General features: G+C 39.2%; 1 protein-coding gene and 1 long non-coding RNA gene across 2 annotated transcripts in view; one reads left to right on the top strand and one right to left on the bottom strand.

Annotated features, from left to right (window-relative positions):
• LOC129378728 (bone morphogenetic protein receptor type-2-like) overlaps positions 1-14,150 on the bottom strand; it is a 30,611-nt gene that overhangs the window by 4,506 nt on the left and 11,955 nt on the right. The window contains exons 2-9 of the mRNA XM_055059187.1: positions 11,376-11,561; positions 10,848-11,027; positions 8,717-8,824; positions 8,368-8,459; positions 5,316-5,546; positions 3,675-3,789; positions 1,984-2,144; positions 11-158 (exon numbers count right to left, since the gene is read on the bottom strand). Of these exons, the coding sequence (XP_054915162.1) occupies positions 11-158; positions 1,984-2,144; positions 3,675-3,789; positions 5,316-5,546; positions 8,368-8,459; positions 8,717-8,824; positions 10,848-11,027; positions 11,376-11,561 (1,221 nt within the window). The remainder of the gene's footprint in view (positions 1-10; positions 159-1,983; positions 2,145-3,674; positions 3,790-5,315; positions 5,547-8,367; positions 8,460-8,716; positions 8,825-10,847; positions 11,028-11,375; positions 11,562-14,150) is intronic.
• LOC129378730 (uncharacterized) overlaps positions 85-14,150 on the top strand; it is a 27,977-nt gene continuing 13,911 nt past the window's right edge. Inside the window, exons 1-3 of the long non-coding RNA XR_008608085.1 lie at positions 85-176; positions 10,257-10,402; positions 11,422-11,580. This is a non-coding gene — a long non-coding RNA (uncharacterized LOC129378730). The remainder of the gene's footprint in view (positions 177-10,256; positions 10,403-11,421; positions 11,581-14,150) is intronic.

The raw sequence follows: 14,150 nt of genomic DNA on the forward strand, positions 1-14,150 counted from the left end.
TGCGTCTCACCAGGGAAAAGGTCGGTACATCGCATGAAGATCTCCCAGTAAACCAGGCCCAGAGCGTACATATCCACCTGCTTCAGCGCCGATTCACAGTCCCTCAGATTCACAGCACCTTCCAGCACTTCTGGAGCCATGTAGCGGATTGTCCCCACCTGGCAATGGAGGAACAAGTAAGTGACAAACTTTATTAACTGATCAAAATTCTGGTGCTTTGCTGCTCTGGAGGGCACAGATGTGTATTTACGCAGTGCCTTGGTGGATAGACATGCAACTGTTGCTGTACATGAATCCGGGAAGGGTAATCAGGACATTTCCCAAAAAAATGTAACATTTTCCTTTACAATAATGGAAATAAAATATCAGATGATAGAGTTCAAGCAAACCTAAATGCTCAGTGTATACAGAATTGGAAGGAAGTGACTGTTTTAGGTTATTTGGCTTCTTAACAAACCTGAATGCCTTATCCAAGCTCTGACCACTGGAGACTGAGCAGCAACAGAAGTTGAAAAGTAAACAGGAAATGGAACTGCTTGAAGCAACGGTGGCACACCCAGGAGGAGGATATGTCAAATATGCACTTCAAACTGCGTAAAATCTTCAACACAACTGGAGTTTTATGATTCTGATAGTTAGGAGTTGAGCAGATGAAGAAATCTTATCGACATCAAAAAGAACAAGAATGGAGTCTGAAGAATTAAAGCGAGAGTGGGAAATATAGCAATACTATCCACATATAGACATCTGCTAATGTAAAAATCTTGATTTTAAATAATAATTTTAAATCTTGTTGCACCAGCTTCCAAAGACAAGATTTTATTCAGATGGACAAAAATCTTTTCAAACTCCCAGTGAATAACTTTCATTTGCTCAGTAGTGAGTTAACTGATTGGCTCAGTCAGTGAATGCCATCTACTGCTAAAGCTACTCAATCCTGGAAAATATTATAACAGTTTTAGTCTTTATTCAAATCCCAATGATTTAACAATTATTCATTCAGTAAGGAAAACAATGTACAGCATATACTAGACTTGAAAAAACCATGAGCTGTCTTGAAGAGCCTGAAGACAATAAAAGATGTTACAGTAAAACAAATATTTTTTATTATTATTATTTTGTATACAAAAATCACCATTACTGACGTCAATAACCAGAAAAATGCTGATTTATTTTAATACAGTGCCGTGACAAAGGCATGCCCAGACATTTCAAAATAAGAGCATGCTTGCATAGCAGAATATTTTAATTCACAATTTTTTAAAATTATTTTTGTGAATATTTACAGCTAACTTCCAAATTAAGCAAAAAAACAACAACAAACAAACAAACAAAAAAACAATTAATTGAACATCAAAAGCCACTGATTATTCAAAAATATGTATTTTTTTATTTTTTATTGTTTAAAGAACCTCGGTTTCCCAGAATGCTCTGAAAACAACTCAGGGTGTTGGAATATTCAAAGATAACATGTGTCAGAGCAGCCTAGTCAAAGTACAGACCTAAATCTGATTGTCAGGGTTTTGCAAAGAACTTATGCACCCACTTCCTCTACTGCAATATTATAATTGTCTCAGAAATTGCACGCTAAGATTTTATTGGCTATAGCCCATAGCGATCTAAATTAAGAGCAAGAAACGCTTGAAATATATCACACTATGTAATCAAGCTATACAAGTTGAACTTTTTCAATTAAATTTACTTTTCAATGACGCTGAAAATAATTGAAAAGTGAAGTAGGGTTTTGTAGCAGAACTTTCTAAAACCTTCCCATATTTTTCCAAATTATCTCACTATAATAAGACGGTTGCCACTTGGCAGCTCTCTTTCTATTTGCTGACAGTTGTTAGACCAAAATGGCAGCTCAGACATGACTCACGCTGCATCATCTGCCCAAGAAAAACAACCGAGATACATTTTCAAACAGAAACATGTCAAAGCGCAACTCCTACCGCGCAACTCTTCCTTCTCCCTAATGCTCACCTCGCTTATAGCGGCGTTCTCCTCCTCTCCGTGGCGCGCCGGCCTGTTCCCCGTCAGCTTCATGGACAGGCCGAAATCGATGATGACACACGTGCCGTCGGCCTTGACCAGGACGTTCCTGCTGTTCAGGTCCCTGTGGGAAACGGCTGGCTTGTACAAATCTGCGGCGAGAAGAGACAAGGGAATCGTTTATTTTTTTCCATTTAAAATCTTACATGTTTTATTACTTCCTGGAGTAACCTTGACTGTCAACATTTACTGCTGATTTTTCCTGCCCAGCAGAGGGCGCAGTGAAGCAGCCACAGCAGCTATGTGTTTCCTGGTGGGGGAGGATGACAAATGTTCCAAAGCCTGAGAGATTCAGCTGTTAGCAGCTCCTCTCGCCCTTATCTGCCCATCAGCTTCCTCCCTTCTCTCCCCGTGTGTGCCCAACACTCAGCCTCTTTTTATTAGTTAGCCATCTGCACAAGCAGGCTATCAGTGCACTTTCATCCCTTGTCAACTTCTGAGCCCGTTTGATGTGTATCTGTGCCGATGAAGAGACAAGAGCTCGACGCAGCTGCTGAGACTGAGATTTTGTGACATGCTGAAGAGGGAAAGAGAAAAAAATAGACTCGTTTGGTCATCCAATCGGCCTCCTGGGAGAATATTCTTCACACTCTCTAGGTTGTGTCTATACTGTGTCCCTTTCCTCATGCTCTTTGCTCACGGGAAGCTTGAGGCGAGTCTATAAATACCCCTCGACTGGGCGTGCTCACAGTGCGTTTGTCAAAATACAAGTATGCGAATTTTACAGGATAAACAGAGCCATGTGGAGCCGCGGTATGCAGCACGTACAGCCGTGGTCAAAGAGAGGATGACCTCTGTTGGGGCTCAGCACCGTGAAAGTAGAAGTTATTCTTACTTTGCAACTTTAAAAATCATAAACTTCAAGTTTTTCATTGGGATTTTAACAAACAAACACAAAGGAAAGCAAACAGAGCCTGTTAGAGGCTGCAAAAGACCTGAGCTAAATGAGGTTAGGAAATTATGCAATATGCTAGTTACTTTTGAACGTAAAAATAAATCAAAATTTTACTCGTTTGTCTTATTTAATCTGTGACACGATGTTAAAGGTCTATGTGGCGAGCATCTACTGTGCTGAGATTTAATCCAATAAGCCCAAGGCAGAGGGCCACCTTCCAAACATTCAGATAGAGCCACAATTTAATAGTTTCTAATCAAATAAAACTCGTGAGTTAGGATGAGTCTAATTTAAAACTAATGTTTACACGCACTCTCAATCCAATCGGAGCAGTTTTGCAAAGAATGAGGAAATGTTTCAGTTTTTTTTGCATTATTAGTGACTGAAAAGCTCGATGAACAGAAGACATGTTACAAAACAAGAGTGATTCAACATTCCTCAAATATTTAAGTGACTAATAAGATCAAACACAAGGTGCTTGCTTCAAGGTATTGCTTCTAAAAGCTACTGAGTCATGACATAGCTTCTGCATTTTTGGTTCCATGTTCAACGTTATATTTTTACTATCTCGCTACCGAGTAACGATCAGATAACACTTTAATATGTCCACAGCAAGTAAAATCTTAAGAAATAAAAGAGCGCTTGGCAAACTTTTACCACCGACAATGGCTCAAGCTCTACATATACTACAAATAATGTTCAATTTATATTTGCATTGTGAGTTTACCTCCTTTAAAGAGCTCAGTGTGCAGGTACGCCAGGCCTCGAGTGACAGAATGAGCTAACCGGCAGCTGTTGACCCAGTCGTTGGTTTGGACGTTCAGGTAGTGACTCAACGAGCCCTGCAAAACAGGAACAAAGTCAAAAACAAACGAGACAAAAAGTGATGTGTGGTGTGCTGTAAAACTATTACCAGGCCTTGAATTTTCAGACTGTTAAATTGGTTAAATCTCACACATTTTCTCTGAGAAAGCACAAAAAAAAAAAAAAAAATCACACTTTTCATCCTTCCACATAATAGCGATGTGAATACTTTAGTGAATACTTTGTGTCTTCAGCAATGATTAAAACTTCCAATATAACGTTGCAGCGAACACCGTTTCTGGCTGCACTCGTTTAAAACACCATCTGATGTCATCTCAGCAGATCACTATTGGAGCTCAGGGTTAAAAAAAAAAAAAAAGTAAAACTAAATACACATTTATAAAGCTTATTCTGTGCTTTGACCTTGGTGAGGAGCAGCTACATTTTTACATGGCAAGACGTGAACAAAATATTTAATCAAGAAATGGTTGTGTAGCAGAAAATTAATGAGATTCAGTTCTAAAAGATGACAACGCTGTTCGAAAACACCCGAACTAACAGTGAGTTTTAATAATTTCCTTCCTGAAAGTCCCAATATTTTATTTCTAAAATCAATCACAATGCGGTTCTTGCATCTGTTAGTGAGGAAAATTACATTAGATTCAGTTTAGATAAATTAGATAAATAATTCACTCCAATGCATTAGGTGTGTCCTGGCTTGCCCTGTGTTACCATGGCAATGTGCATTATAATAATAACTATGAAAAGGCACGGACTCCTTTCATGTGCCGGATGGCATTAGCAGGCTTGTAATTAGCTTCAGGTTTGGACAAAAAACATTTCGGCTGGCACTTACCCTTATTATTACTTTAATAATAATAATAATAAGTAAAAGTTCACTTTGCTATTTTGTCGCAATCTGATATTTGTTGAGGGGGAGGATTTAAAAAAAAAAATTATGCTCACCTATTTGGTTTGGGGATCTTTTTTTTTTTTTTTTTTTTGTCATATTCTGCAGACATTCCTGTATAATATTTTTCTCACACTCCTGTGGGGCGTTGTGATAAACTAACAAAGGCAACTGGTCAAACTGGTAACTCTGCAGCTCAACGTTTTGACAAAAACTGTAAAAGCTCAGTTTATAGATACTTTTAGTTTGAAAATAACATGTAGAATGCTTTCCCTCCAAAGCTAGATCGATATTATATACAATCTAATGGAATAGTCACCCCACTATATCAAACTTAGCAACATTCTCACTATATTTAGCAACTTTTCAGACAAAAAAATAATTTACTGAAGTCAGACTTGGCAGGTAAGGATTTTTAAAGAGCCTGATTGGCCAAAAAATTTCAATTGGTGCATCAAAAAATAAGTCATTTTCTAATTGCATTTATTTATGTAAAATTTCTTAAGCAGATTTTGGCACAACCAAAAACATCTAAAAATAAAAGAAAAAAAAAGTAGAACGCTGTAAATAATACATATCTTGAAAGGAAATATGTAGCAGAGTAAAGCTCTTCAATAATGCTTCATTAATTGCTTTTCTCCGCCCTGTACTCACATGTGGGTAGTAGTCCATGACCAGCAGGTATTCTGACCGGCCCTCGGGGCCCGTCCGCTCGTCAGCAGCTATGAACCGGGCGATGTTATCGTGCTCCAGGAGCGGCAGGCGGTAGATGGAGCACTCGTTGACAAAGTTCTGCCGATTGGCTGCTGTAAACACTTTGACGGCAACGGGCCGCTCGTCCAAAGAGCCGCAGTACACTGTGCCGTATCTGCCACGTCCAATCAGCTGAAGAGAGAGAGAGAGGAAAAAGGAAAACAGACTCTAAATAGATGTTTTACAATTTAAATCTTTTGAGCTTACTAATCTAAAAAGAATAAGGCAAACAGGATCCTTCGTTGAAAACATAGTCCAACACAGAGGTACACATGTGCTTGAGAAAAACAGAGAGACCCGAGAAAAACAGAGAGACCCAAAAAAAAGACTCAAAATCTCAAGAGCAGTAAAAGCAATTATTAACAGGCCGACAGTGAAGCATGTTAGCAAGCAGGCAGGGAGTGGGGGGATGGGAAATAAATTTAATTACAAAACAAACAACAGTTAAAATGGTTTTGAGTCGGTTCCCTTGCAGACTGCCTTTAAATGTCATCTGCAAGGGAGCAGAGGAAGAATTCAGCAGTGCATTTACTTGTGTTTAATGTCTTCCTCTGGACATTTATCTCTGGCTCAGAAAGACACAAAGCGAAACAATAAACCTGTTTAGTCTGGGAGTAAGGCTCCCTGGCTCACGCCCCCTCAGCAGGCCACCAGTTTAATGCGAAAAAACATGTGTACTTGATAAGGCACAAGGACAACGCCGTGAAATGAACGAAAATGAAAAACGTCTCCCTCTCAGGCCCGAAAAGGATGCGAGGTTAAGCTCAAACTGGTAGAATCTACAGCTTTAGAAGTTATCTACATTACTGTACTGTTCACCGTGTTGGTTGCAGCAGTTTTTATATTGATTTCAAAGCAGCCAAGGGAATCAAATGACTTCAGGACAGCTTTAGAACATGAAAATACGAACAGATGAATACATTTTCCAGAAGGCCAACAAGATATAACCCGCAGCATCTGCAAAGCTACAAGGAGACTGCTGAGCGATAAGCTGAATATTTTAGAACGTTATCTGATGAAAATCAAGTCGAAACTCAGGGAGACAGAGCCATGTTGGACAGCCTGAGTTTTTGCCTGTTACGGGGTTGTACAGTTAGCTAAAATCCATAATAGGATGTAAACAAAATAACATGCTTACAAGCAGGAGCTTGAAGTAACATGTTAAACTGTCCTACTTTAGCCCACACTAAATGGTTTTTAAAAAACAGCCTACGTGAAATCATCTTTGACTAGGAAACCACGAAACATTCAGTTTGAGATTTTTTAAGTTGTGGTTGAGTTTTAGATTATTATTCTGGTTTTCTGTTCAAAATTCATGGCTCAAACTTCATGTTTCCATTAAATATGAAACAATTGAAATCACGTCATTAAAAACAATACTGCGCTATGAACCTCCGACCCCTTCCTGTTGTCTCATTTGGAGTTTCCACCAGTAGTAATGTCCAGTTGTTGATCATGTGACTCGTGGGATGCAAAAGAACAAAGTGTTTCCATTGCAGTTTTGCGAAATACACAGATTTTGAGATGGCTCAAAAACCATCTCATCATAGCGCAAAAAACGTATTAAAAATTGTCGCGTTTCTAAGAAGCAAATTTACTTTTGAAATTCCAATTTGTGCAATTTGACGGTTAATGGAAAAGCAGCTTCTGACCACCACCTTGTTTTAACTGCTGGTCTGATGTTCTTCATCAGTAAAACTGATTTGCGTTTTCGCCAAGACCAGCTGAATATACGTCTCTTCAACTGCAGTGTTTTTTACATCTTTGTAAGTTGGTGTTACAGTGCCACCACTTGGCCCGGCATAACTACTACAACGTGGCACTGAATTCTGTTGTTTGGACCAACATTTTTCTTTCGTGTTTTCAGTTAGTTTAAATTTATTATAAATTTATTGTTTTAAAACATTGCTATAGCTTGGTATCTGTAGTCAGTCCATGCCTAATTCTGAAGAAATATTTTTTAGCAAACTTTTTCTCATCAAAAAATAATATATATATATATATCAATCATTCAGATCACAATTTAATGGCAGGTGTTTCTAGTTTTTTATTTGCAACTGAAGTAATTAGAGTGCTTGTAAAAGCCATGTTTTTACAGAGCCTCAGACTTCTGGTCAATTAAATCAAAGTAAATTAAATTAAAAATGATAATTAGATCCCTTGCCATTTCTTTAGCTGATAAGATGGTTTTTCGAGTAAATTTTCCAAGAAAATAGATCAGGCTTTAGGGAGTCTAAATCGTGGGATGAGACTTTGAGACTCATTCCAAAAAAAACATAAGGGATATAAAATAAATTTTAGTGTACAGGTTATTTACAGAAAAAGCAAGCCGTCCACAGTTTTAGAAATTTGAGCCTCCCTCTTCAACAAAAAGCAAACCCATCTAAGAAACCTAAATAAGTCTTTGTCTGCCTCTATTGTCCCTGCGGCTGAATATCATCCAGACTGTATTGGCTTCCTATCACAACACGAATCCACTTACTCCCAGATCAGGTAGTCAGGATCCGGTGTTAGTGAAAACGCATTCCTATTTTTACACGCTTGACCCGTCATACGCATCATCCTGCTATGATCGGATGATAAAAGTCACATTGAAACGACAGAAGTAGCCATAGACCTTGATGTATTTTTGGTTTATTTCTGTCTCAGCGTCTTTGGTTTGACTTTTAAGCATCCCTTACTCTCTGAAGACATGTGGATAAAAAAACATAATCCTCTATCAGTGATAAGAGAATCTTTACAAATAAAACCTGGTTGAAATTCAGATGATATTGAATGCAACTCTGACTTTTATTTTATCAGAAATCTCAAGATATCTTCAAGGCTGCATTCATAGATCACTTTTATTAGTCCAAAACTGCTAAATAGGAGGGTCAACAGATGAGGTTGGTCTTAAATCTGGATTTAAGGGCGGAGGGTGGAAATGATGAAAACAGTTAATTTGGACACTGACCTCCAGCAGTTTGAGATTGTCAAGGTCCAGTGAGCTCTCAGAGCCAGCAGCCTCCATCATGTTGAGGTTGTGCAGCCCTTGTTTGCCATTTCCTGTTGATACAGACACATTTTTTATTTTTTATTTATTGCAAAAGATTTTGAAAATTATCCATTGCTTTTACGCAACTTCACAATAATACACTGGCTTGAGTTGAACCATTACATACATCAATAATGTAGCATCCAGAGGTACGAAAACCTCTGCAGAAGACTGTAAGTCGTTATGTGACTAGAATTGAAATGCAACCAAAATCGTTCAGATGGCCCTGAAAAATCGATCTTCAGAGCGAGGCTCCATGGTAACTCACTGTGCATCATGCGGTAACCAAAGAAGGCTGCTACGGCGACCACAACCAGCAAGGAGACTGTTGCCAGGGCGATAGTTACTGTCTCTTCGTGGCGCAGCGTTCCATGGGCTGCAAGCAGGAAACACGAGAAAACAAATCCAAATCACACCGATTACTTTTTTGTTAAGAGAAGCACAATGTACTGAACTGTACATTGTTGTCCAGAAACAACAGTTTGATTCATTATTGATGACCTCTAGAGCCTGAGGGCAGCTATGATTGCTGTTCCACCTATGCATGCATGCACACACCATATATAGAAGTTGACAAGGATCCCTTTCATCTCTAACATCTCTTGGCTTCTAATCAAAACAACGAAGTCAGAATGAGCAGACGTGTACGCCGATGTTCCTCCATCGCGCTGCAGAAGACTGTTTAGAGCTCCAGGAAAACACACGGCGCCTAGCGTCATATATCAAAACAAAGTAGGCAAATATACAAAATGGTTTATGCGCACAGTTCACATGAAAACACTTCTTCACAACTTTGCGTTTCATGACAAACCTTCCCTGAAAGATAATGTCCGTCTTTTCTCTGTTGCAGTGAGATAGCATAATTGATTTTTTTTAATTTAAAAACGTTAGGAGACAGTTCAAAGAAATGTATATTTTATATCATGATTATTCAAAGGCATTTCAAGCTACTTTAGATTTTCTTTTATTAATACTGCATCTTTTTAAATTAGTACAAGTCCAGGAGCTTTAAATAAGTAATCTGTGACTTCTGTTTACTTTGAATTTATATACAGTGTGACACAGCCCCCCCAAATCTCCATATCAACCATTAGATGCCAGTTTGAGAGGCATATTGATGCATGTGTTGATAGGTAGTTGGATGGTGAGGTTGACAAGTGGGTGGATGTGAAATCTTAATTATAGAATATGGGATCTAGTGTTTATATCTGAAAAACACTTAAATCCCAAAAGTTTCTATAAACTCTGCTAGTTATAGAAAAATCTCTGCTGGTGATGTGAAATTGGGTTGTTATTGGATAATGATCCAAAACATCAGAAAGGGTTCACTAGATACAAAAATCAACTTTCTTTCTAAATCCAATAGAAACTCTGTGAGGTGAGCTGGCACGATGAGAGGAATTTACTGCAAGAAGGAGGGAACTTTAAGTGTTATTCTAAAAGTAAACATTACAGTCAGAAAATATAATTAATCCTCTAGCTATGCTGGTTCTGCACTGGTAAAGTGTTTCTCTGTTACTGTGCTATTCCGAATACCCCACCCTAAAACCATCATCCATGAGCTTTGTTTTCAGATCACTCACACAGACATTTCCTACTTAGCCAGGAATCTGTCAAGACATGTCAGCAGTTAATCTGCCATGAACCAGAAACGGGATTTAAAAATTCAGGCACAAATGGAATTAAAATTTCACAGATTAATCGAAGAGAATCCAATTTAATTACTCGCCGCTAACTCCTTACTTTCCCCTGTTATCTGTCGGCGCGGCAGAAGCAGCCGCCGACATGCTCCCACTGTCTGTCTGCAGACAGCCGGAGCAGACGCTGTGTAATCCCTGGAATGCAGTAGGACGACATGGATGGCGGGAGAGCGTGTCTGCAGAGGAGATGGGCCGGCGTTGACACCGCCCTGATCTCGCCACACACGGCGCTTTCATTCACAGGTGTGGCGCAGGTAAAAAAAACAAAACAAAACACAACTGCTAATAACAATATCTGTTAGCTGCTTGACAACTCACTAAAGCTTTGAAAGCACAACAGAGATTCTCAACTCTCACTTGGTCTTAGTGGATTGTTACTCAAGTAAAATGGCTGAAAATTAGTTCAACAAAAGAAATAATTCACACACCTTGAACTTTTCCACTATTTTGTCACGTTAGAGCAAGAAACATCAACATTCTAATGGCCAAGTTCAAGTCCAGACGTGAATCTAAGTGGCTTTTTAAGAAATAACACATAGAAATTCCCAATAAAATACATTGAACGTCAACGTCAGAAACAAAAAAGTGGCAAAACTGTTTGCGCTCTGCCCTGCATGAAGAACCGAGAAGCGGACTAAAGCGCCCGCGGATGAACAAACGCGCCCGCGTGTTAGCCGGCTTTTGTGTGCGTGTCCTTACTGAACGGCTGTGGAGGCGTGGGGCTCGGCACCGGGAAGTCCTCCGTGAAGTTTACGTTGCACATGTCGCTGCCGCAGCAGCAGAAGTGGTACGTTCCATTCTGGATCGGAGGCGGCAGGCTGGTCACCACACATCGGTCATCATGGCAGCCATGGTTATCAGCAAGGTGACTCCAGCAACCTGAGACAAGAAAAATTGCAATCTTAGGTTGTTTAAAAAAAAAAAAAAAAGGTAAATCATTTGAGGGCGTCCAAACTAGAACACAATGTACAGCAGTAACACATGACTGGACATTTAGATAAATGAACCAATTCATTTCTGTTTCTATAAAACAGTTTAATTTTTTCTCTTTCACTCAGCCAATTCAAACCAGGACTTTAAATTAACTGAGGGAAATGACTGACCGTACAGTTCAGGAATTATTCTATTAAGCTCGAACTTTCATTTGGTGATTTGAAACGGAAGTGAGAGAAAAGAGCGGCAGAAGCAGCAGAAGAAGAAATGTGTAAGAGAAAACTTGGTTGTTACCTTGTTTGACCAGCTGTAATTCACCAGGCGGGGTTTTCTCCCACAGGCCAAAGCAGTGCTTGCCCTTGGCACATCGGATGGTGGTGTTCTCTGGGGAGACCCTGCCTTCGCCCTCCGCCACTCGCTTGACCTCCCACTGCGGCAGCTGGTCCGTGAAGGCACACTCCCTCTCCTCACCCTGCGCAGCTGACAACACACAAAGAAGGTATTTAAGTGTCATCTTTGTTCTTAAGTGTGGACCTGACAGGACCTTGGACTTAAAGTGGACTTGAGAAACTCTGAGATATTTTTTTCCATCCCTGGCACTTGACCAAATTAAGTTTGTTTAAGCCGTTTGATCCTTCCACTAGCCAATGATCTGACTTAGCAAGATAAGCTCATGAGACACAAGGTGTGTTTTCATTACAAAAGTGCACAAACTTTGTAGATATTTTGCTGTTGTTTCTTATTCCTTTTAGATTACAAGTCTAACTCTTGGCCACAAATTGATAACCAATTAATAACTACCTTATTGTAGTTCAAAAACCTTATCAAAAATCTATCGCAACTTTATGGTCAATGGAAACGCATCAACAAGTTATTCTAGATGTTTGCTTCATTCATGGATTTCGTTAGAATAGTAAAATCGTCTGTATCCAAATCCAATGTCCGTGTTGTTTCGAAAGTCAAACAACTTCGATTTAATAGGTTGGCTTATACGGCTGTGGACTTTCCAGTTGATTTATAATTCATACCCAATCTTGTTTTTTTTTTTTTATTACAAAATGAAATGAGCAAATTCAAGCAGCATTCCGTCAATACCTAAAGGTGGGATGTAGACATGGAGGGTATTTATTTAACTGAACTCAATGAACGCAAATAGAATCACAATAATTCTCCAAGATGGATTCAAATACATCTCATTTGCTGAAGCAGCTGCTTATCGATACAGGAAGAATTCACAGATGAAAACCAACTATGTGCCCATTACAGCTGCTGCCTCTCACGAACCAGAAGATCAATAGAAAGTCCATTTAACTGCAGCCTGAAGGACATAACATTCACGCAGACAGCAGGAGGAATGGCAAACACATACATAAAGTCACCACCTTAATAAATTTAACTGGTTTACAGCCTGACAAACACGATAAAAACAGTTCTATGCTAAAGTATCCACAGCCTTGGACTTTTTAAAATGTTTTTCACATTGCAACGCCAAACATAAATAGACACGATAGACCAGATCTGATCTGGTCTATCTGTTGCATAGTTGTACAGAAAAATGCTACATGTTTTTGTTTTTTCTTCCAAAAATGTTTTACAAGCAACATCTCTGTTTGCTCATTCCAAAATATTTGGACCAGAACTAGAGTGTCCCAGTAATTATAGTGATAAACAATAATATTGTTGTTTTGAGGCCATTTCCAAGTAATATAATGATAATGGCACCATAATAATGCAAGCTTGCCCTCTCAAAGACAAATAAACGTTAATTTTGCAAAGAACATTGAACATTAGAACTGGAAGATATTTTAAATATCCAAAGTAAAACAATAAATGAAACAGAAATAAAAACCACTTCCAGACGAAATCTCAAATAAAATGGATTATGAGGTTTCTGTAAACAACATTTCCCAATCTAAAATATTAATGAGAATGGAAATTATCAAGCTCATTTTAATTTATCATGCTTTAACCTGAAGAGTCCTAATTGGTTAATGGAGTCCACCAAAAGTTAATGTCAGCACACATATAGGTGATCTGGAAAGTCTTAATCTTTATTTTGACAAATTGCATAAACCATGAATTATTTTCACATTTATGAGCTGCACTGTCTCGGTCTCTCACCTCCAATCCCAATAAATTGTTGACGTTCATTTTTGTGATTCGACTACATACGGCAAAGTTCCAATTACATGAATTCATTTGGACTCAAGTCTGCCTCTGAGTTTTGACTGAAAAGATGGAGCCAGTTGTGAAATCACACAAGCTTGCACACATCTGGGCGGCTGAAGTGCCAAGCCAGGAAGAACTCGTCTCTGTTTCTGAGAGTGTGTATATGTACACAGCGTGTGTTGTGGGTAATTTCAGAAGAGAGAAACATGATGTGCCAGTTTGCTTCCCTTACTCCCAACTCCTCCCTATCCCCCATCCGGGAGGAGCGCAGTGGGGGGAGGGTGCTGTTGGGGTTAGTTCCAAAGAGGGAGGAAGGACAACGGTGACTGTGCCCTGTCCAAGGTCAAGCTAGCCTGTGTGAGCAGGGGTTGAGGCAGGAGAGTGGTAGTTTGGCTGGGCACAGAGCCAGCTTTCCTCCTCTGTTCTCATAAGAAGATAAAGCTGTCAACCCCTGGCTACTGTAGACTTTGGCCAGCAGCTGCCCTCAACTTGCAGGCCCCTTACTGCTCACTGTTCTGCATACCTGACTCTGTCTGTAGGGGGAGCTCCTGCGAATACACCTCCACAGCCAACGATAGATTAAAAAGTGAGTTTCAGTGAGTTGATTTCCTCACTAGACCAGGAGAAACATTTCTGATTTCAAAGTGGTGTTATTTTCACCTCAGTTAACTCTGAATCTGAAGATGAAAGAGAATCGAATATTAGACAGTCTTCTAATGCCTCACTAAGCATATTGGTATGTGCATTATAGATGTCACAGCCAGAGTATAACTGAACTAAGCAGAATTTTAAGTTATACTCCAATACAAATTCTATCGATGATGTATAATTATTAGGGATGGGCAGTTATCATATAGTTTTCCATTATGATAAAAAATTTCTCGGGAGAATTTGGATTTA

The sequence above is a fragment of the Poeciliopsis prolifica genome, unplaced genomic scaffold (assembly GCF_027474105.1).
Source record: "Poeciliopsis prolifica strain line A6 unplaced genomic scaffold, Auburn_PproV2 SCAFFOLD053, whole genome shotgun sequence".
Lineage (NCBI taxonomy): Eukaryota > Metazoa > Chordata > Actinopteri > Cyprinodontiformes > Poeciliidae > Poeciliopsis > Poeciliopsis prolifica.